Source organism: Barbus barbus (genome assembly GCF_936440315.1).
Source record: "Barbus barbus genome assembly, chromosome: 42".
NCBI lineage: Eukaryota > Metazoa > Chordata > Actinopteri > Cypriniformes > Cyprinidae > Barbus > Barbus barbus.
Genome location: NC_136720.1, coordinates 25,564,305 through 25,584,955, shown reverse-complemented (window position 1 = coordinate 25,584,955; position 20,651 = coordinate 25,564,305). Strand labels below are relative to the sequence as shown.

The window sequence follows — 20,651 nt, the reverse complement described above, 5'->3', positions numbered from 1 at the left end:
CTTATATCTTTTACTTTCACATATATTTATGTATTAACTAATATTAATATAAAAATAGTCGTTTAGACAAGACACGTATTTTGAGCATCAGATAATTCAAATCATAAACACAAATCCGTTGATCACAAACATAAATCAGAATGTTGTTTTTTTTAACATTTATACATTGTTTTTTTTAAATGTTGCTTGTTTCAGAAAGTTCACAAGTAACGTTCCTGGAATGTTTGCATAATGAAAAAATGATTATTTATGTGTTCCAACTAATTATGTAGATGTTATGAATGAAAACTACACTAATGCAGGAAATAATTAATACTAAATAAATACTGTACACCATTCACATCCATACAGCAGTGCATTAATGCATTTAATGTAAATTAAATAAAATAATAATACTATGGTAATATCATTTGTACATTTTAATGTAGTGCTGTTAATGACAACCTGGAACACTGGACTTTGGCATAGACACTGATCTGATTGAATTACGATGATGACATTGTTTAACTTTGACAAGAAAAGAATCTGACAACATTTTTTTGTTATCACTGTGCAAACATGACGAAGAAACAGTTTGGGAGAGCATTGTCAGCAGATTTGAGGCTATTTTCAAGGTAGGTTTACTTGTAAAACCATTAGTTTAATTGCACATTTGACTCAAAATAGCACTATAATATTATCACCATTAAAATGATAGAGAATAATTTTTCTTAGTAACCTAAGACAGGGATCACCACACATGCCTGCAGTCGTCATGTCTTTAATGAGTGAATTACAGACATCTGGTTAGTGAGGAATGCTCTGAAATCTGTTGCATTAGCTTTAGTGCTAACATGTGTCATGCTGACGTAGAATACAACCTCAACTCAACATGGGCCAAACTCGTTAAGCACATTAATCAGACAACAGCACAATGGGAATAATGTTGGCCATCGGCTCAACAGATTTTGAGACAGAACAGAGAAGTGTGACTCTGTTCACGGCCTTAATGAGATTCCATGGATCTGATCGGAGCAACAGCTGCCATGCACACACTCACTGAACATCACTTTTAATTCACATTTATTGAGCTGCACGAGAGTTACCCTCTTGTTTTTGTAGAATCAGAAACTTCATAATGAATATGTTTACTGTTCATAAATACTCATCTGTCAGTGCTAAATAGTAAATAGTAATCAGTTCTATTCGTGACCATATACAAACACTCTGACATTATTACAAGCTATGCTCACAAGGTCTTTAGAAACGCCGTAATGGTAGCCATTCAGACACTGCAGACATAAGAAACGGCTCATTAGATACGAGAAAACAGAAACAAGAGACTGTTTTGATTGCTCTCGATGTCCCAATCCTATAAACGGCCGGCAGACACACACAAACATACAGGATGGAGAAATTTGAAGTCAGAAATATCTTGCAGCTTTGCTACTCAGACAGTTATATAATGTGTGTTTGGTAGAAGAACCGAGTCATGTAGAACAGAAGAGAGATAAGAGACACGACAGAGCAGCTCGATTCATAAATCCATCAATGAAGCTTTGTCAGAGGTCACTGCGGCTCAAATACAGTGATATTCTGAGACAACACTGGAAATCTGGGATTAAAAGTCCCATTTAAGAGACAGAACTCCCTTTATACTGTACTGAAGAACTGACTTTTAATTTAAAGCCTAAAATTATTCATTTTAAATGAAGGAACACAATTTGTATTAAACAAAATATACGAAGCCTGTATTTTTTATAAACTTGAGCAGCTGAGTGGATGCACCTTATGTTCATTTTACGTACCAATTTTGCTCTAAATTGCCAAAAACAAAAAAACTGCAATTGTCCATGTGTTAGACCATCTAAATATATTGCAATTATTTTTCAGATGCTTCTGCCACCTCATCTTTGACAAAGTAATACTGTAACAAGTGTAATTTAAATCAACAAATTCTCTTTTGTATATAAAAATATTAATCAGACTTCTCTCAAAACCAGATCAATTCTTTTCTATTTTTATTTGCAGACGCAAGCCTTCACATTAACAAACTAGCAGCGCTGTACAGCCATGTTTAAGCATAATTCATAGTTGTTGAGATTAAACACCTGCAGTGTTTGTATTCATGCCATTCATACTGTGAATTATAGAGGATTCAAGCTACAATCAGTAGAAGCCTGTTTTCACCACAGGATAAAAAAGGTCATTGTGAATTTTTCATTTCAATTCTGATCTTTTCTTGCAATTTAGAGTTAAGATTTCAGAATTCGGACATTTTTATTGCAATTCTGAGACGTCAGAATTATGAGACAAGAACTTGCAATGGTAAGAAAAAAGGCAGTATTGTGAGAGATAAAAATTGTAATCACTTTTTGCAAGATGCAAACTCAGAATTCCAAAAAAAAGAGCTAAAACAGTAAGATATAAACTCAAAAAAGTGTCAAAATAGCAAGAAGTAAACTGAATTCCAATAAAAGTGTCAAAATTGGGAGATGTAAACTTGAAATTCCATGAAAAATCTAAAACTGAAATATAAACTCAGAATTCCAAGAAAAAAGTTAAAGATTCCAAGGTTTAAACTCAGAATTCCATAAAAAAGCCTAAATTGACCATTCGCAGTTTGTTCATATTCATTTCATGCTTTAAGAACATATGAAAGATGATTGGTTCACCTGGCGCAATACAGTGATCTGTCATTAAAGAGCCACAAAACGTTATTTATTGTTTGATTTTCTTTAAAAATGACAAACTTTGAAAGCTGCGAGTTCATACCAGAAGTAACCTGCTCGGTCTCGTCTGTCGGCGCGTTGTCAGTTTCCTCTTTACTCTGCGATGTATTTTTTACTGCGTGAGAACATGCGTAGTGTGAGAACGGCATTGTTTGTCCGAGATAGCAACAGTAACTAAGGAGGGAGGGGTCTTTGCAAATGGTCAATTGCAAGATATAAACTCAGAATTCCAAAAAAAAGTGTCAAAATTTGCGATGCGCAAATTCAGAATTCAGAGAGAAAAAAAACAAAAATTGTGAGATGTGGAATTTTGAGAAAAGTCTGAATTTAGAACTGCCGAGATAAAATACACCGCTACCTTTTTTTAAATTCCATGGCAGTCACAAGCTATCATAATCAAATTCGAAACTGTAAAAAAACCCTCAGAAATAAAGAGAACAAACCTAATAACATAACATAAAAAATATTTTTACTAAAACTGAACATTTACAGATATAATTTTCCCAGACAAGTCATACAGATTCCATTCCAGCCGAAACACAAACCTTTACACTCACGCAAGTTTAGTTTGGAATACAACAACGTCAGAGCAGGTTCTGTCAGATAGGCAATGATATAGACGGGTTCACCACATGCGTTTAATGAACTGAAGAGTTTCACAGGAAGGAAAAGGTAAAAAAAAAAAACAACAAAAAAAATTCACATAATTTTGTCCCTGACCGAGAAGCAGCATATATGCATCCCACGTTTAACAGGCCCTCCCTCTACACCCCGTAACATAAAAATGAACTAACCATCCACCTGGATGCAGGGCCTGGAGCCTACAATCAGTTTCCAGTGAAATCCACTGCGCTAATGACTGTAATAGAGACTGTACTACACATTCTGACAGGGTCCAGTGTAGTGACCACGCAATGGATGCTGGGAAACCCCAGGCCATCACCACACGTCATTTCCTGGCCGAACCCAGAAGCAGAGAGATCATATAGTGGAGCGAACATTAGCTCTGACCAGGAACACATCGACACTCACCCAAAGGGCTGCAGTAGTTGCTTTTGAATCATATATTTTTTTCGCTTGCTGTTTTAATTTGTCTGAGAAAGTGTCCTTTAAATGCAAAAGAAGACAGGAGGAGATTGTTCCACTTCTCTTATGTGATGCCACTGTTTCCTTCTTCTAAACTTCAATGTTGTTGCCGGCATAAAGCCTGGTCCATGTTCGGGCTGTGAGAGAGAGAAAAACACCCTCCAGGACATTAATTAAGATCATACTGATTTGATTTGGGTGAATCTCATAAAACAGTAATGAGAATCAGAAAAACTGGAATTGCTAAAATAAAAAATAAAAAAAAATAAAAAACACTGAAAGTTAAAAAAAAATCTTAACGGTCCTAAAATAGGTTTCATTATTTTTTTCCTTTTGATTACTGAGTGAATTGAGCTGAACCTGTTTTTTTTTTTGTTTTTTTTATTCATCCACTTTTCTTTTATTGCAATATGGAAGCCGATTTCCACAAAACATACAAATGTAATTGCATCTTTTTCTCTTGCAATTCTGGCTTTGTTTTTACAATTTTGAGAGATATAAACTGAAAAAAAAAAAAAAAAAGATTGAATTGAGAGAAAATATTGCAATTACCTTTTAAATTATTTTTATATATACATATAATATGGTGGAACTAAGTCAGGGATGCAAGTTTAAAAATAAATAAATAAATTCAACTAAAAAAAGTCTATTGTGAGGTGGAAATTTTAAGTGATGATAAATGTGAATGTAAATCCGAAGCAAATACATAACAGTTGGTTTAAATGGAATGTATCTTGTTTTGTGACTATGGTATTTACCCATCATATAAATGAACTAAGATCTTAACTACAGAAATACCACTAACTAGTGCTGGGCAACGATTAATCACATCCAAAATAAAAGTTTGTGTACACATAATTTGTGTGTGTGCAGTGGCGCCGCTGCGGTTTCTGGGCCCCTTGGAGAGCAAATTCACTCGGGCCCTCCTGCGCTCCGGGGCCAGTGCGATCTTTGCATTTTTTTCAGTGGATAGTTATGCCGTTATTTTTTATCATAAAGGTAAGAGTAATACCTCATTCAGAACTGTAAAGGGTCTACTTTTATTTGTGTGCACTCACAATATCGACAAAACGTTGTGCTTTTATAAAATGCCTCACAGACATGATATATCTATAGAAAGCTAAACAAATAAAGATAAAACAAATCGAAAACAAAAACTTTCATTACAGTCATAATCATAACCCCCCCCCCCCCCCCATTGTCGGGCCCATAGAATCGTCCTAATGCATGTATATATTTAAGAAAAATATGTTGTTTATATGTTAAATATATTTATATATAAAATATATTATATGAATACAAACATATGCATGTAAATACATTTTCTACATATATACTGTATGTGTGTGTGTTTATATATACATAATATACACAGTACACACACATATATAATGCACACAAAAACGTTTATTTTGGATGCGATTAATCGTTGCCAAGCACTACTAAAAACGCATAAGGATGCTGAAATCTGAAGCTAGAAATGTTTGGAATAGGAGCAGAAATAAAATAAGTAAGAGATATTCTTCCCCGTTTTGGCAAAAGGAACACAGTGGTGAAACGTCTCAGTTAATTATCTATTACATGAGTAATAACAATAAATAATAATTTCTTCCAAACAAGTACAAGTAATTACACAACATAACAAGTCTAGCTTCTCACCTGTTTCAATGGCTTGAGCCTCGTTGCTCTTCCACTGTTCAGCGACATCATTAGCCAATGGGTCATCAGGGTTCGGAGCGCTTAGTAGAGCCTGGATAGAGAGCAGCACTGTACGGATCTGAAGAGCTGGAGACCATTTATCTACAAGAGAGAAGAGACAGACATGTGACCATGAGCCCTATAAAGCTTACAGCATTGTATCTGATACATGAAGTAGGGCTGTGCAATTAAATCAGCCCTAACATGAAGGTCTCTAAATGATCAACATGATCAACACTTTGCTGTTAAACCTGTCGCACACAATATACTACATGCCTTCTGTTGTTTGACTGCTAGTTTTTTAGCAAGTAAAAGCTCTTTTAGTATAATTGTACAAACGTCTACCTTCAGCTCGTGCTTCACATGCTTTATCGAGCAAACGTCAGAATAACTGTAGTAATATTTCCAGATGAACACTTACTGAACTGAAAGCTCAGCTTTACTTGATTCTCCATCAATCATTTTGTAGAAAAATCTGATCATCAGCATCTTTTGAGGAGCATTTGTTTCCAGAAGCTTTACTTTCTCTGTTCCTCAGTGGAGGAATGATCTTCACAAGCCTCCAAACATCTCACATCTTCTGAGGAACGTTTATTTCTTCATCTCTCAATCAGCATTGCATTGCATTATATGTTTTAATCATGTAAATATCATCTTGCTAAGACATATTACTGGAGATACAGAGCGCTGACTGATCATTTTATGTAAGTATCTGCTATACTGTTATAAAAGATCTTGGTTATTTACATTACAAATATCAGAATTGCATACTTTTTGTCCATATAAATATCAGCATCTGTGCCAAAATGCATTTTTTTGCTCCGTTTGAGTCTCTGAATAAAATTGAGCTGTTTTTCCTCCATATTCTCACTGTATCATATTATTTGCACCATAAAATCCTAATATATCAAATATGATACAAAACATGAAACACATATGCAAATTGAAAAAAACTGCTCTATTTAAAAAAAAAAATCTGACAGTTTTTCATGTCAGGCTTTACAAACACTATAATCACCTTTCAGGATGTCCAGACAGATCCTGCCGAGTTTGTCCACATTAGGATGGTAGATTTTGGTCATGAATCGGACCTTGGGAGCAGCCATGGGATACTCCTCTGGGAGGAACAGCTCCAGTTTGAACGTCCCGCCCTCAAAGGGCGAATCCTGCGGCCCAGCGATCACCACATGGAAATACCGAGCGTTTCCCTCGTCAGGCTCTGCATTGATTCCAGGCACAGGCTCAGCCAATAAGCGCTGTGTCTCCTGTCGAAACACACATGTGTGAAACAACACCAAAGTCATGGGTTCGAATGCATTAACTGATCACATGTAAACCCGGAATGCAATGCAAGTCTCTTCACATAGAAACATCTGCCAAATGCATGAATATAAATGTAATGATACTTATGAACTTTATTTGATTTCAGTTGCATAAAAACAAAACACATTTAGAAAGTACCCGCAGCTACATTGAATACTGTTGATCGTGCATAAAATGCTTTAAAAAAAGTTTACAAAGGCACTTAGTAGCAAGCAAACTAAAGATATTATGTAGACTTTTATGATCACTTCTCACAATTCATGGAGACTCCTGTCATGCTATCTGACACCAATTATTTGATTTACTGTGTTATAATCCAATGCTAAAATGGTACATGACTGCATGTGAACTGTGATTGATCTATTTAACTGTCAATCAGACGGTCTCCTCCTGTCTAAGTGGGCGGTTCTTGGCCAGAATAAGATGCAGTGTGGATCAGACATGCTGACTATCAAAATTCTGCAATGCAAGATTAGAATCGTGTAGACAAAATGCAAACAGTGAATCTCTGTGTACTTAAAATTCATTAACCACATATTTACGACACACACTCTTTCTAAACAGTTGGATTTATTACCTGTTTGCATGCAAACTCTCATTGCACGGAATATTCTGCTAATACATGCACATATTTCCAGTTTTTCCGAGCACAGCGCGTGAGATCCGCATCTGTAAACACACCCAGAGTCTCTCAGCGGACAGACACGCATCGCTGCTCGCTGACCATCCAGAAAGCTCTGATGCCACTGCTCTATGTCGCTCTTTCTATGAAGGTTATTCCTATATGTTTTATGCAGTGTGCATGTTTGAAACAGTGAGCGCGCGGGAGCCTCCCTGCTGCACCGCGAGCTCGGGCCAGCAGCAGCACGTGCCGTTTTCTTTCATTTTTAACTCATTGCTTTCGCAGCGCGCACAAATACCGCAACGGAACGCACAAGACAAACATTATGGGAACCATACCTTAATAATCCTGCGGGGCAATCCAGCCATCTCGTTTTATTAATGCGGTTTGCGCCGTGTCCCGGTCCCTGGCTGCTCCTCGCGTTGAGTTTGACAGCGCATGCGCGGAAGTCTTCCGGTAAAAACGTCATCGTCTGTTCCGAATAGGTTTTCTGGGAAATGTAGTTTTTCCCCTTGAGTGCCTACTATTTTGTGTGCGTATGCATGTCTAATTCTTTAAATGTTTTTCCCCCTTAAAACACTGTATAATCTTATACATGTATTCTTCCATTCCTTTATTATTTGCATTAATATATTTTAAATCAACTATTAATCCTTTTTCTTTACTTTTTATTGTTCATGATTAGTTTAATGCATTTTAAATTAATGATTTTTTTTACTTTTGTATTGTTCATTTGAGTTGTTATGCATCTGTTGATTATTTTAAATCCCTCTTTATGTATAGCACTTTTAATTGTGTATGATAAAGTTTCTTTACCCAAGTAAATTATCTATTAAATTAAATTTTAACCAAATTAATGACTACGCTGAGAAAATAAAAAGATAAATAAAACATATATGAAGACAATTTTGACCAATATTTGAATAAACAACAAATTGCTAGTATTTTACATTTTTTAAATATTAAATTAATAAGTCAGTCATTCAATTGATATGGTTAACATTAATATTAATTATATAGAATTAGTTTTCACTTTTATATTTTCGTCCTTTTTTTTTTTTTTTTTTTTATAGTTTTAATACAATTTTCCTCAATTAATTTAGATCTTCAAGTTAAACTAAATGAAAATGATAAATGTTGCTTTGGCAATTAATTTATATATATATATATATATATTTCAATTAAAGATCCTTCAGGGTGGCCTGGGGAGGGGAGGTATCCAAACCACGTCAACTGATCACTGGAGTTCCTCAGGGATCGGTTCTTGGACCCCTCCTCTTCTCCACGTACACTACATCGCTGGGTCCCATCATACATGCACATGGCTTCTCCTATCACTGCTATGCCGATGACACGCAGCTCTATCTCTCTTTTCAACCAGATGACCCAACGGTAGCTGCACGGATCTCAGGCTGCCTGGCGGACATCTCGGCATGGATGAAAGAACATCACCTACAGCTCAACCTGGCAAAGACGGAACTTCTGGTCTTCCCTGCCACTCCGACTCTACGGCATGACTTCACGATTCAGTTCGGCTCATCAATGATTACCCCATCAACTTCGGTCAGAAATCTTGGTGTAATCTTTGATGACCAGCTGACCTTCAAAGAGCACATTGCAAAGACTGCTCATTCCTGCAGGTTTGCACTACACAACATCAGAAAGATCAGGCCCTTTCTGACAGAGCATGCTGCGCAACTTCTTGTCCAGGCCCTGGTTGTTTCTAGACTGGACTACTGCAATGCTCTTCTGGCTGGTCTGCCATCAAACGCAATCAAACCTCTACAAATGATTCAGAATGCAGCGGCACGACTGATCTTCAACGAGCCCAAAAGAGCGCATGTTACACCACTCTTCATCTCCTTGCACTGGCTACCAGTGGCAGCTCGCATCCAGTTCAAGTCACTGATGCTTGCGTACAGATCTACCACAGGCTCTGCACCCTCCTACTTCCACTCACTATTACGAACCTACATCCCCTCCAGAAGTCTGAGATCTGCTAGTGAGCGACGCCTTGTGGTACCATCACAGAGAGGCTCAAAATCACTCTCCAGAACATTCTCGTTCACCATTCCTGGCTGGTGGAATAATCTTCCCACCCCTATCCGGAACGCCGGATCTCTGGCAACCTTCAAGCAACAACTGAAAACTCATCTCTTTCGGCAGTACTTGACTTCATCCTAAACTAAAAAAAAAAAACTTTCCCTCTATCTTTCTCTCCACCTACTAGTTTGTACTTATTTGAACAATGACTGAGACTTGGTGTTACGAGCACTTCCTCTGTCTGACTGCCTCTTCAAGATGAATCGCTTTTTGTATTCCCCAATTGTAAGTCGCTTTGGATAAAAGCGTCTGCCAAATGACTAAATGTAAATGTAAATGTAAAGTTAAAATTGTATTTCAAATATATATATTTTTTAAAGGTTTAATACGATTGATAACAAATAAATGATAAAACACAATACAATAAAGCAATAGCTGAAGGAAGGTTTATTTAATGTGAAGCAGTACATGCACAAAGACCATCCAGGACTATCTGTCTTTGGGTGGATTTGGGTTTCTGCGTCTGGTGTGATACCTGTAGAGAAAACAGAAACACACACCAGTTCATTCAACTGAACCGAGGCAGAATATGTTGTTTTAGTCCAGTAGAGAATGCAAACTCACTGTCCGACGGGGTACCAGCGGTGTTTGGTGGTGTAAAACATCTTACTGAGCTCCTCTATGGTCGGGGCCTGTTTGTTATTTACAAGCTCTTTACCGAGTCTGGCTTTGAGCACCTGCTCGTGTGTCTCTGCAGCATCACTGATAGCGTCTGCCCTGACGATCGGCTACAAGAAACAAACACTTATGCACAACATCTCCACAACAGCTTCACAAACCATCATACGCACCTGTGTGAGCTCATAGGGCACGTCTTCTGTCGGATGATAACACACTATTGTGTTTCCATCAGATGTCACTGCGATTTCCACATTACTGAAACACAAACCATGCATTTCAGAGAAACAAGCAGCACAATGACACTTCATCTGATATGGGTGAAGTCTGACATACTGCAGATGCATCATAGTAACTGAACAATGAAGTGTGCATTAATGAAGACATTATGGAAACACTGACCTGTTGTTAAAGGGTGAACTTCTGACAGTAGATTTGTTGTGAGATGACAGAAAAGCTCCAGCTGAAATCGAAAAACAGCACATTTAGTCGTTTTGTTGTCATCTCTGAGTTGAAAGTAAAAACATACAAGCCAAAACAGCAGAAAAGCACTCATTCATAGGGTCAGGAATATTGTAGGTTATACAGCACTATTCTCTGGCTGTGTTAGCAACACATTTACAGAAGTTACGCGTACAAATTCATATTATTTATAACTAAAATGTGACTATTTCATTATCAGAGCTCACCTCTGAACTGTGTAGTATTTCTGCTGGTGTTAAGGCGATTAAACAGGTTAGCCAGTCTGCTGCTGTGACCCGACGCCATGCTTGAAGCGAAACGGAAGTAGAGGACAACAACAACAAGACACGTGTTGCAACGTTTTCGGACTATATTATTCAATTAATCCATCATTTTTTAATCTTTCTCGTGTGTTTTGTTTAGATATGTTGTTATAATGCCATCTGTCTAGAAATTCGATTCAAAATATGAATTGATTTTTTAATGAAGTTCAACGAGGAATTGGGTTTTCGAACCTTAGAGCGCCCTCTAGCGGAACTATTACAGACGGTGCGCTACACAAATATTCCTCCGGGTAGGAAACAATCCGCGGTTCAGGCCCATTGCTTTATTTAATCAATACAAAACCCTTTATTTTAAACAAATAAATAATATAAACAATTATTTACAGATAAAATAAATTGGTGTCTTGCTGCCCACTAGGAGGAAGCGTAACACGCGTTACAAACCACCTTTAGAAAAAAAAATATAATAAAATATTTTTTTATAAAATTGAACTCGACAAAATTTAAATAGTTGTCTTTCGTTAAAATGTGGTATTCATTGTTATTATTAATCGATTTATTAAATGTATTAACTTTGTAATGCATCTCTGGCGGCCTAAATATCCAGTTGCGGTTCCAGTTTCCCAACATAACTATATTAAATGGATTATTAGGATAAAATAAATCACAAAGCCAATTAGTTTTCACTAACATTTATGAAAGATAATATTTTAAAAGTGCAAAAAAAAAAAAAAAAAAAATCAACACCAGCAGTACCGCATAGCGCCGAAACCCTGCCATTGTGATAGTTTTATTCCATAAACATTTGTTTTCGTAAAATGGTGACAGAAATAATTTTGTATACAGAGTAAGACAAATGCCTTGGATTCCATAGTTTTATATTGGAAATTATTTATACACAAATATGCAGAGACATTTCAGTCAAGAAAAGCAGCTTCAAAGTTCTGATATCAGCACATATACACCAGAAGATAAATCTGTTCTGTATATAGACAGATGCCGTTCATATTCATTATGAAGCACTGATCCATGATTCGGTGTCTTCTGTGTGTTGATGATTCAGTCTCGCATCATGCAGGTGGTTATGAGAAGTCCATGTCACTGCCGGACGCTCCGGATACTGTATTCACCACCAAACGTTCCCGGCTGCCAAAAGCCTCCGTGACTGGAGATACAACAGATTACAGTTAACACACACACACACACACACACACAGATCCTCACGAGATGCTTGAGATTCACACCTGCAGCGACGTCGCTGATGTCCCAGACGCGCAGCCCGTCCTTCTGTCCTCCAAACGCATAGACGAACGGCAGATCCGGACAACAGGAGCCGCAGAACAAAACGCCCTGACAGAGAGACAGCGGTTACAAAGCCGCTTTCAGGCGGTGAGACGCTCGTGTGTCAGATACGCACCATCTTCATGTCTCTGGAGTGGATCAGGGTGGGCTTGTCTCCCATGATGTCCCAGATCTTCACGTGTTTGTCCGCTGAAGACGTGACCAGACAGCCGCGGATCTGACTGCTCAGATCCATCCCTGAGAAAACATCACCACGGTATTATCATCACAGACAGCGTTATTGATACACTATTGCAGTTTTTATTCACATTTAAGATTAATATTACAGAATAATTAATGTGTTGTTTTAATTTGAATGTCTTGGTCATTTTTTGTGCGTTTTTGTGATTAAAAAAAATAATAAATTAATGTCCGTTATTAATTTATTTTAGTACATCATTGAAATTAAATAAGCTGAAATATTTTTTTCCTTCAAAAAAGTTTGTTATTTTACTATCAGACATATTATATATTTTTTATAATTTGCATTTTTTTTTTTTTTTTACTTCAAGTAATTGATGTCATTTTATTAACTATATTTCCCGTTTTCATTTCAGTTTTATTAATTTTGTTGTTTTTCCCCATTTGTTTTATTATTATATATGTCTATGTGTTTTTTTTTTTATGATTTTATTTCAGTTTTAGTTTAAAAATGAGAAATGTTGCCTTGGAAACCAGCTGAATTAAAAGTTTTTTAAAATGTATTTCATTTCAAGTATGGTATTAGTTTTAGTAAACAAAGATGGCATTATTTTAGTATCACTGATACACTAATCTAGTTTTAATAATATATATATTTTTTATTTTATTATGAATTGTTTCATTACAGTTTTTAAGAATTTTAAAAGTCAAATTTTAGCCCTTTTGTTCAGCATTTATTATTATATTCATTTATTTATTTTTGAAATTTGTCTACATGGTTTTTAATTTTATATAGTTATTTTAGTACTTCAAGTGAAATAATTCAACTAAATAAAAATGAGAAACGTTGCCTAGGCAACTAATTGAAATAAAACAAGCTTAAATATTTTCATTAATATAATGCATATATTAATGTGAGTGCGACTGACCTGAAACTTCTCCATCGTGAGCTCTGAGCGTGAACACGGGTTTATCCGAGCGAGCGTCCAGACAATAAACGAAGCCGTCCTCTGTACTCGCCTGCAACACACATCACTAATTATTCACATCACAGCTCAGACTTCAGAGTAAATCCACCAAACAGCTCGGCCGCTCACCAGGAAGTGGCACGGAGAGAAATGATCCCAAACGACGCGCTCCACCTGCCCACTGAAGCGCCAGATCCGATGGCTGTCATCTGCACTGCGGCAGTCGTACAGGATCGCAGACCTGAGACACACACAACACTCTGATTGGTCAGGCTCAGTCGTGCTGCGCTCTGATTGGTCAAGCCATTTTCTACATCATGACCTACTTGTCATATGATCCGCTGATGAGAGTTTGAGCCTCAAACGGGTGGAAATTCAGCGTCTGAACCTGTGATAGTAAATCAGATCAAAATGTATTATTTATTTATTATTAGGTTTCCAAAAATACATTGTGTTTTCAACATTGATAATAATGAGCAGCAAATCAGTATATTAGAATGATTTCTGAAGGATCACGTGACGACTGGAGTAATGATGAAATTAAATACAATTGTACTATATATTCACATAGAATATCACAATTGTTCTGTATTTTTGATCACCCCTTGGTGAGCAGAAGAGGCTTCTTTCAATCAGTACCTTATCTGTGTGTTTGGCGAGAGTCGCTGCTGGTTTTCCCTTCTCTATATCCCACAGGATCACCGACTCATCCGCAGATGCGCTCGCTAGAACATTCCTGCACCAGAAACACTCATCAGACTCTGACATGAAGAAAAGCATCTGCTCTTCAGAAGCGCTCAGCGGTCTCACCTGACCAGTCTGTTCCAGGACAGATCCAGCACAGCATCCGTGTGTCCGTCGACGGGTTCAGCCGCCTTCAAAACACAAACACATTACACTTCTGAACCAAGAAATCACTCTAACATCATGACCCTTACAAACGGCAACATTCAGAATGCTAAATTCAACATTAATGACAAGACAAAATAGAAAAACTGAGCACCTTCTTTGTCGCCTTCTTTTTCTTCTTCTTCTTGCTGCCGAGTGAGAAGGCCGGCTCCAAACAGTCCACAACATCCAGATCCCAGACGTCAATCACAGGCGTCATGTTCCCTACGGCCGCGTAATTCCCTGCAGCACAACACATCAACAAACCATGCATGAAAGTGAGAAATGCTGGCTTTGCTGCTCAATGAAGTCTTTTATTTTAGTGTTTATTTTATTTAAAGCAACAGTATTTTTCTGTGGATTTAGTTATAATGAATTAGCATTAATAATAATTTGAAATCACAAGAACAAATGAAAAATAATAGAAATAAAAATTGATAAGTCAGAAGCAGGACTTTTATTTTGCCAGCGCTGTCAACACATGAGTGCACAGAGCTGCTATTCTCTGTCCTCATTCATTTACTGCCTCTGTTGAACACTTCTGACTAATACATTATTACACAACTTTTAAACAAAGTAAACAGTATACAAAAAAAATATTATAGCATTTGCTTTTCTATTTTTAGTAATAGGTTGGTAAATGCTATAATACTTTCTCATCACTGTTAGCATTTCAGTCCAGCAGCTTCTTTGCTTTGCTTTCATTTTGAAAAGCATCTGATCCCTTTCTTTCTGTATCCTTTAAACGCTTAAGCAACTTTCCTACTACACAAATATCTGATTTATCAAATGTTCACCTTGTCCTTCCTCTGGACTGGGGTCAAAGTTCAGCCACTCCACACAGAGCGGATACGCAGGCAGCAGGATGTCATGATGCACATACAGAGAGTTTTCCTGGGAGTTAAACACTGACAAAATCAATGAACATCAGACGAGCTCTTCAGTCCAGAGCAGGGTTAGATAGTATCTCAATAACACTGCTTACAGTAAACCTCCAGGTTACAGCAGTCTTTCTCGGCCCGTCCTGCTAGAATCAGGTTATCTGTGGATTTAATCTGAAAATCCTCCCGCTCGTACTGATCCTACAAAAAGACACAGACCCATCAGATCAACTATAAAACGTTTGATTTTTCAAGTTTGAGAGTGTTTAGTGTCTCACTGTGTCTTTGATGGTGATGTACGGATCCTCTTCATTAGTGCCAAACACTGTCAGTCCTGCCAGACTGTCTCCAAGATTTGACGTAGCTGCATAGATGAAGAAAAATCTTCATCATCATCAAATATCAAACAGGTTTCTTACATTTCCTCTGTATGCAACAGAGAGCAATAATCAGGTTCTGGAAGTAAAAATGCCATTTATTTTCTCCCCCGGTGAACTGAACTGACAGTTAAACACAGATCTACTGTGAGCTCAGAGGCTGATAATCAATAGCATATGCTTTTGTTAAAGCCATCAGCCTTTCAGTATTTCTACGTATCTTTTAAAGGTCCCATATTGTCAAAACTGAAATTTTCTGGCTTTTTTCATTCTAACGGAGATCTAGGGGCTATGTATCTACCATATAAGTTTCATAACAGTGCACACAGCCTGCATAAAGTTGCTGTGTTTTTTCACGAGCCTGACTTCCGTAAAAATGTGACGTCCGAACAACTCGGTCACCGCCTTCAGTCACCATCCCGAGCACCACTCGAAGGACTCAAAGGATGGACGATCTGACAGGATTGTTACTATGAGCTGGATCACGTCTAACATGTATAATAAAGACAAACTCACCGTGCCTATCTAGTCATGATGACGATGTAAATGCATTTCAATTTCAGCAGGCAACCATTTTTACTGCTACATTATTATTCCAGCCACAATTAATCACAACAATGTATACAATTACAAATGATTATATATATAATTCGTCAGTTTGTTGTTTTACACACAGATATTATTTCATACACGACAGTCGTGAGATGCAAGAAATCTTCAGACGCGCCCATAACAATAAAAGACAATACTTTATTGAACCTTTTCTGATAAGAAGTGTGCGCTGCAAACGTGAGCATTTATGACGATCGTTTCTGTCCAGTTCGCTTGTTTTATTGCGTTTAACCACAGGGGTTTTTGTCTGGCAGTGGTAGCAGGTATGCGATTACATTTCTGATTTGAGGCTGTATTACGTAGATTCTGGCCCCCAACATCACAACAAGATGATATTAGCTCCTTATGTAGCCGAATCTGCGTTGGTTTGAATGGGCCGCCTCCAGGACAATTCTCCCTTTGTTTTGCTTACAGCTTAGCGCGGTGACGTCGGTCCTACATGACCCTAGTTACCTGTGGTTGACCTAGCAGTACGTCACTCAGAAAACTAAAAGGCCAATCAGAAGATAGGCTCGTGAATATTAATTAGACAGGCCAAATCGAGCTGTTTTTATCAGAGCTCACGAGAAAGGAGCTGTAAAAATATATTGAGATGGTTTTCGCTACTTATACCGTGAATATATATTCTTAAGGACATCAAAACCTAAAATAAAACACCACAAAGGTGTATAACATGCATAACAGTGGAATCCCTGGTGGAAAACTACATTACCCATAATGCTGTAAAGTGGATTCCACCAATCAGAGAGTCTCAGCAAGCCAAAGAAATGTTGAGGTCTGCCCACTCACATGAAGCACAGCAATAAACTAAATATATTGTTTCTATATATACAATTAACCTTAAATGTGTAATTTTAGATTTCTCCATCCTTTTTAATTCACTGTCATTAGAAATGTTTCATGTGATTGTAGTTCTTTCCCTCAATGAAGACAATAAAGTCTTTTTGTCCGATTTTCAAAAACGTTTTTGCTTCAAATCCAACTTTGTACTATTGTGATTCACCTGGTTGTTTTGGCTTATAAAATTCAAACGAATGAAAAAATGCTTATAGAACCAGCGACGCTAAAAAAGTGGGCGGACACTGCTGCATTCTATTGGTCAGGCGAACAGATAGCCCCACCCTAATTTCACCCCATTGGTTGAGATCGATGAGTGACTGTTTTAGTATTTTAACATTCAAAAATGTAAACACGTTTTACATTTTTACATTTACGTTTTTTCAAAGAGAAAGACTTTTTTGTGTGTCAGACATGTGTCACTTTGCTCATATCTGATTGGTCCAGTTTGAGATCTCTAACCCAGAACATGGCCTGTCCCAGAGCAGGTTCAGTGTAAGTTACTCTGGCAATGAACGCAGCTAAAAGCCAAACCACTTTCATGGTACCTAAAACCCAGGATTGGTGCAAACTAAACTAAAACCTACCTGGCTAGCCAGCTAAACCAGCTTCATGGTACAGGCCCCAGATCAATCAATTAGGGATGACATACCGATGTCTTCTTCATCATATCTGTCCAGTCCGTACTCTGCAAGCTCATCATCCTCTTCCCCATCATCTTTCTCCTCTTTTATTTCTTCACTAGCAGACGGAACAGCTGATGCCTCTTCACTGACCACACCTTCATCAACCTCCTCTTCTTCCTCCTCAGCAGCGGGATCCCTGGAGAAATCAGACAGAAGTTTCCTACAGACATTATCACACTAGATGGGCAGGTTTAAGACTAAGGACTGCTGATAACCCGATTTAAAATGACGTGTTTTAACTCGAGTCTGCTATAAAACAGTAGTAAGCAATTCAAATCTCACCCTAACTCCTCTTTAGCCTCCGATATGATGCGTTGTAGCTCTTCTTTGCTCAACTCAACCTGTAACGATGATTTAATTCGAGTTAAAACCCAAACACGTGTGCGACCCCACAGAAGCATGCGGTATAAACACAAACACGTGACAGACTCACTTTATCCGGAGTTTCTTTAGCGACTCCGCGCTTCACCCATCCGACACACGTTATTTGAGAGCTCATGGTTTATTCGGACAGATTTCGGACGATATAACAACACACGAGGATTCCCCGACGCGCCCTGATGACGTCACACCTGCGCCGAGCCACAGAAATAAAACGTGCTGGAGCGAAAAGTCCTTCTGAACAAAATTAATAATAATAGTACTACTACCAGAGATGGGCACAAATACATCAAAATGTATTTAAAAATACTGTGTGGAAAAATATATTTAAATACAAATACAGTATTTTGAAAATACACAAAATACATTTGAAATTGGCCGTCCAATGAAGTAACACTATTTACACCAAGAACGATAATTATAAAGATAACTATATTAGTGTATTCTAAGTATACAATGCAGTCATGTCATCTTTCACTTTAAATGCTCAAGCTCTTTAAATCAGAAATGATTCTGATTGGCTGTCAATGTTTTAATTATTCATCATTTTTTGTGCTGTTATGGTTATAGTTGTGGTGTGCTATCTTCAATTTTGAGTACTTTTAGATGTACAGTGGGTCTGGTTCTCATCTTATTGATGAACAGGTGTAGGGCTAGTTACTCAAAGAATGTAATAAATTACTTAATACTAGTTACTCCTTTCAAAAGTAATATTGTTACTTGTTACTTTCTGGCAACAGTAATTAGTTACACTACTAGTTACATTACTTTTTCTTCACGCCCCACAGAAGTTGTAACTGTGCATCTTCCACATAAAAGTTTCTAGAATTTCTGCCTCATCATTTGACCAAAATCCACATTGGATCGCAGCCAGAAGTTATTACAAACACTCAATATTGATTGATAGTGACATTCAAGCAGAAGTGTTGTATTAATCTCATTAATTGTCATGTGTAGCTTGAAGCTAATTGTAATTTCTCCATTACCCATATACCTTTATATTTCATTATATTTTAACAAATCACATAAGTTTGTAAGAAACTGTTTAATTTTCCAAAAATATGTTTAATTATAGTAATATAATGTGCCACATGCTGATCAGAGGGATGTGGGTGGGATGTAATGCCAGAGTAAAGTAAAGCCACAACTTACACAACAGTGTTCAGATCATATTTGTTCCTGACAAAATCAATATAATGCAATATTTCCATCTGCTGAATGCAAGCTTTTCCATATTCCAAGCATGCCTGCTGCACTGGAGACATCACATGCATGAAAGTGGCATAGTTGAGAGAGCTAGTTGATACAGGAGTTTAATAACAGTCTAATAAAGAGGTTGATTGGCAACAAGTATTTTATGTATTTTGAAAATACAAAAATACTAAGATTAAATGTATTTAAAATACATTTCATTTTTTTCAAAGGTGTTTAAATACAAAATAGTATTTTAAATACTGCCCATCCCTGATGACTACTAATAATAATGATAATGCAAACATATTTTAAATAAATTTATGTAATTTATAATTTCCATTTAGTTTAACCTGATGTACTAAAATGACTAAAACTGAAAGAAAATAAATTATATAGACTATAGATTATAAAATCCTAAAACTTTTAAAACAGAAAATGCAAAACTAATTTAACACACGTTTAATATCTTAATGTATAACAATGTAACAATGTTTAGCGTGTATTTTATGTTTACTGTGGTAAGTTGTAAGTAATACATATAGATAGATATTGAAGCAAATTATTAAAATAATGCATGTTTGCTGAAAATGATGTAAACAGTCAGTATTGTACATCATCAACCATTTATTTTTTATATAAAAATGTGGTCAATATGTGCAAATATACATAAGTATATATATATATATATATATATATATGTAAACATTGTATTTTACAAATTGGTAAAAAAAAAAGTTAATATTCATAAACACAGAGCATGACTAAAATGTTAGCTGGCCTAAAACAATATTAATAAACTTAATTTATGACTCTTATGCTCACATTATCATGTGTGACAGTACCATGGTACAATTATGCTATACAAGGTAATATCATATTACCATAATAAACCTTAATTATAAACACCACATTCATACAGTTATACAAATACCATGGTACATGATTGTCCAAAAAACTTGGTATTACATTTTTTTGTTAGTATAGGTTATTTAAAAAAACATTAAGTGGTCTGTTTATTTTATATAAACTCCTCAAAAACTTGATTTGTCAGCATAATACTTCAAATAAAAATATCTTTCATTGTTTTATACCAGATTATGCGCATTAGTTCAATAAAAAGTGGTTTAAGATCACATATCTGGTTTTGATAATATATAATATGTAACAATATGGATTGTCAGAACCAAGGCTGTTGATTTTTGGTGGCCGTCTGCAACAAACTGAAGCTTATAATGATGTTTCTCACCCATAAAGAGCAATTTCTGAAAATATTAAACTTAGTGGTTAAAGATCCTGCTCCTGTTTTATCTGCAGCAAGTGAATCACTTCATTCAGATACCATGAGCATATTATACAGCACTCAGCATGAGAAGTGTCTGCTAAAATGAAAATGACTATGCAAATATTCTTGGTCGTGTTTGTTTGAGGTTTAATGGGG

The 20,651-nt window shown here is 36.6% G+C and overlaps 3 protein-coding genes across 4 annotated transcripts; all 3 read right to left on the bottom strand.

The window, feature by feature from the left end:
* Positions 1-2,006: 2,006 nt before the first annotated feature.
* LOC306861193 (ubiquitin-conjugating enzyme E2 N-like) lies at positions 2,007-7,920 on the bottom strand. The gene is made up of 4 exons (XM_079403333.1): positions 7,779-7,920; positions 6,514-6,760; positions 5,457-5,597; positions 2,007-3,934 (listed from the first exon to the last, which is right to left on the bottom strand). Exons 1-4 carry the CDS (start codon positions 7,806-7,808, stop codon positions 3,888-3,890), a joined length of 465 nt encoding a protein of 154 aa, XP_079259459.1. The 5' UTR covers positions 7,809-7,920; the 3' UTR covers positions 2,007-3,887.
* Positions 7,921-9,911: 1,991 nt separating this feature from the next.
* LOC306861315 (large ribosomal subunit protein mL42-like) lies at positions 9,912-11,179 on the bottom strand. Its single transcript, XM_079403512.1, has 5 exons — positions 10,851-11,179; positions 10,564-10,624; positions 10,335-10,419; positions 10,108-10,271; positions 9,912-10,018 (listed from the first exon to the last, which is right to left on the bottom strand). Exons 1-5 carry the CDS (start codon positions 10,927-10,929, stop codon positions 9,973-9,975), a joined length of 435 nt encoding a protein of 144 aa, XP_079259638.1. The 5' UTR covers positions 10,930-11,179; the 3' UTR covers positions 9,912-9,972.
* A 412-nt stretch (positions 11,180-11,591) lies between these two features.
* On the bottom strand, positions 11,592-18,217 carry LOC306861370 (periodic tryptophan protein 1 homolog). Of its 2 annotated transcripts, none has more exons than XM_079403594.1 (15): positions 18,072-18,217; positions 17,921-17,979; positions 17,605-17,774; positions 15,405-15,490; positions 15,231-15,327; positions 15,043-15,153; positions 14,361-14,488; positions 14,168-14,232; positions 13,997-14,093; positions 13,684-13,745; positions 13,487-13,598; positions 13,319-13,409; positions 12,325-12,446; positions 12,152-12,257; positions 11,592-12,072 (listed from the first exon to the last, which is right to left on the bottom strand). In XM_079403594.1, exons 1-15 carry the CDS (start codon positions 18,135-18,137, stop codon positions 11,990-11,992), a joined length of 1,455 nt encoding a protein of 484 aa, XP_079259720.1. In that variant the 5' UTR covers positions 18,138-18,217; the 3' UTR covers positions 11,592-11,989. The 2 variants fall into 2 exon arrangements, with proteins under 2 accessions (XP_079259720.1, XP_079259719.1); XM_079403593.1 differs by having other exon boundaries at positions 17,605-17,798; positions 18,072-18,210.
* Positions 18,218-20,651: the final 2,434 nt, after the last annotated feature.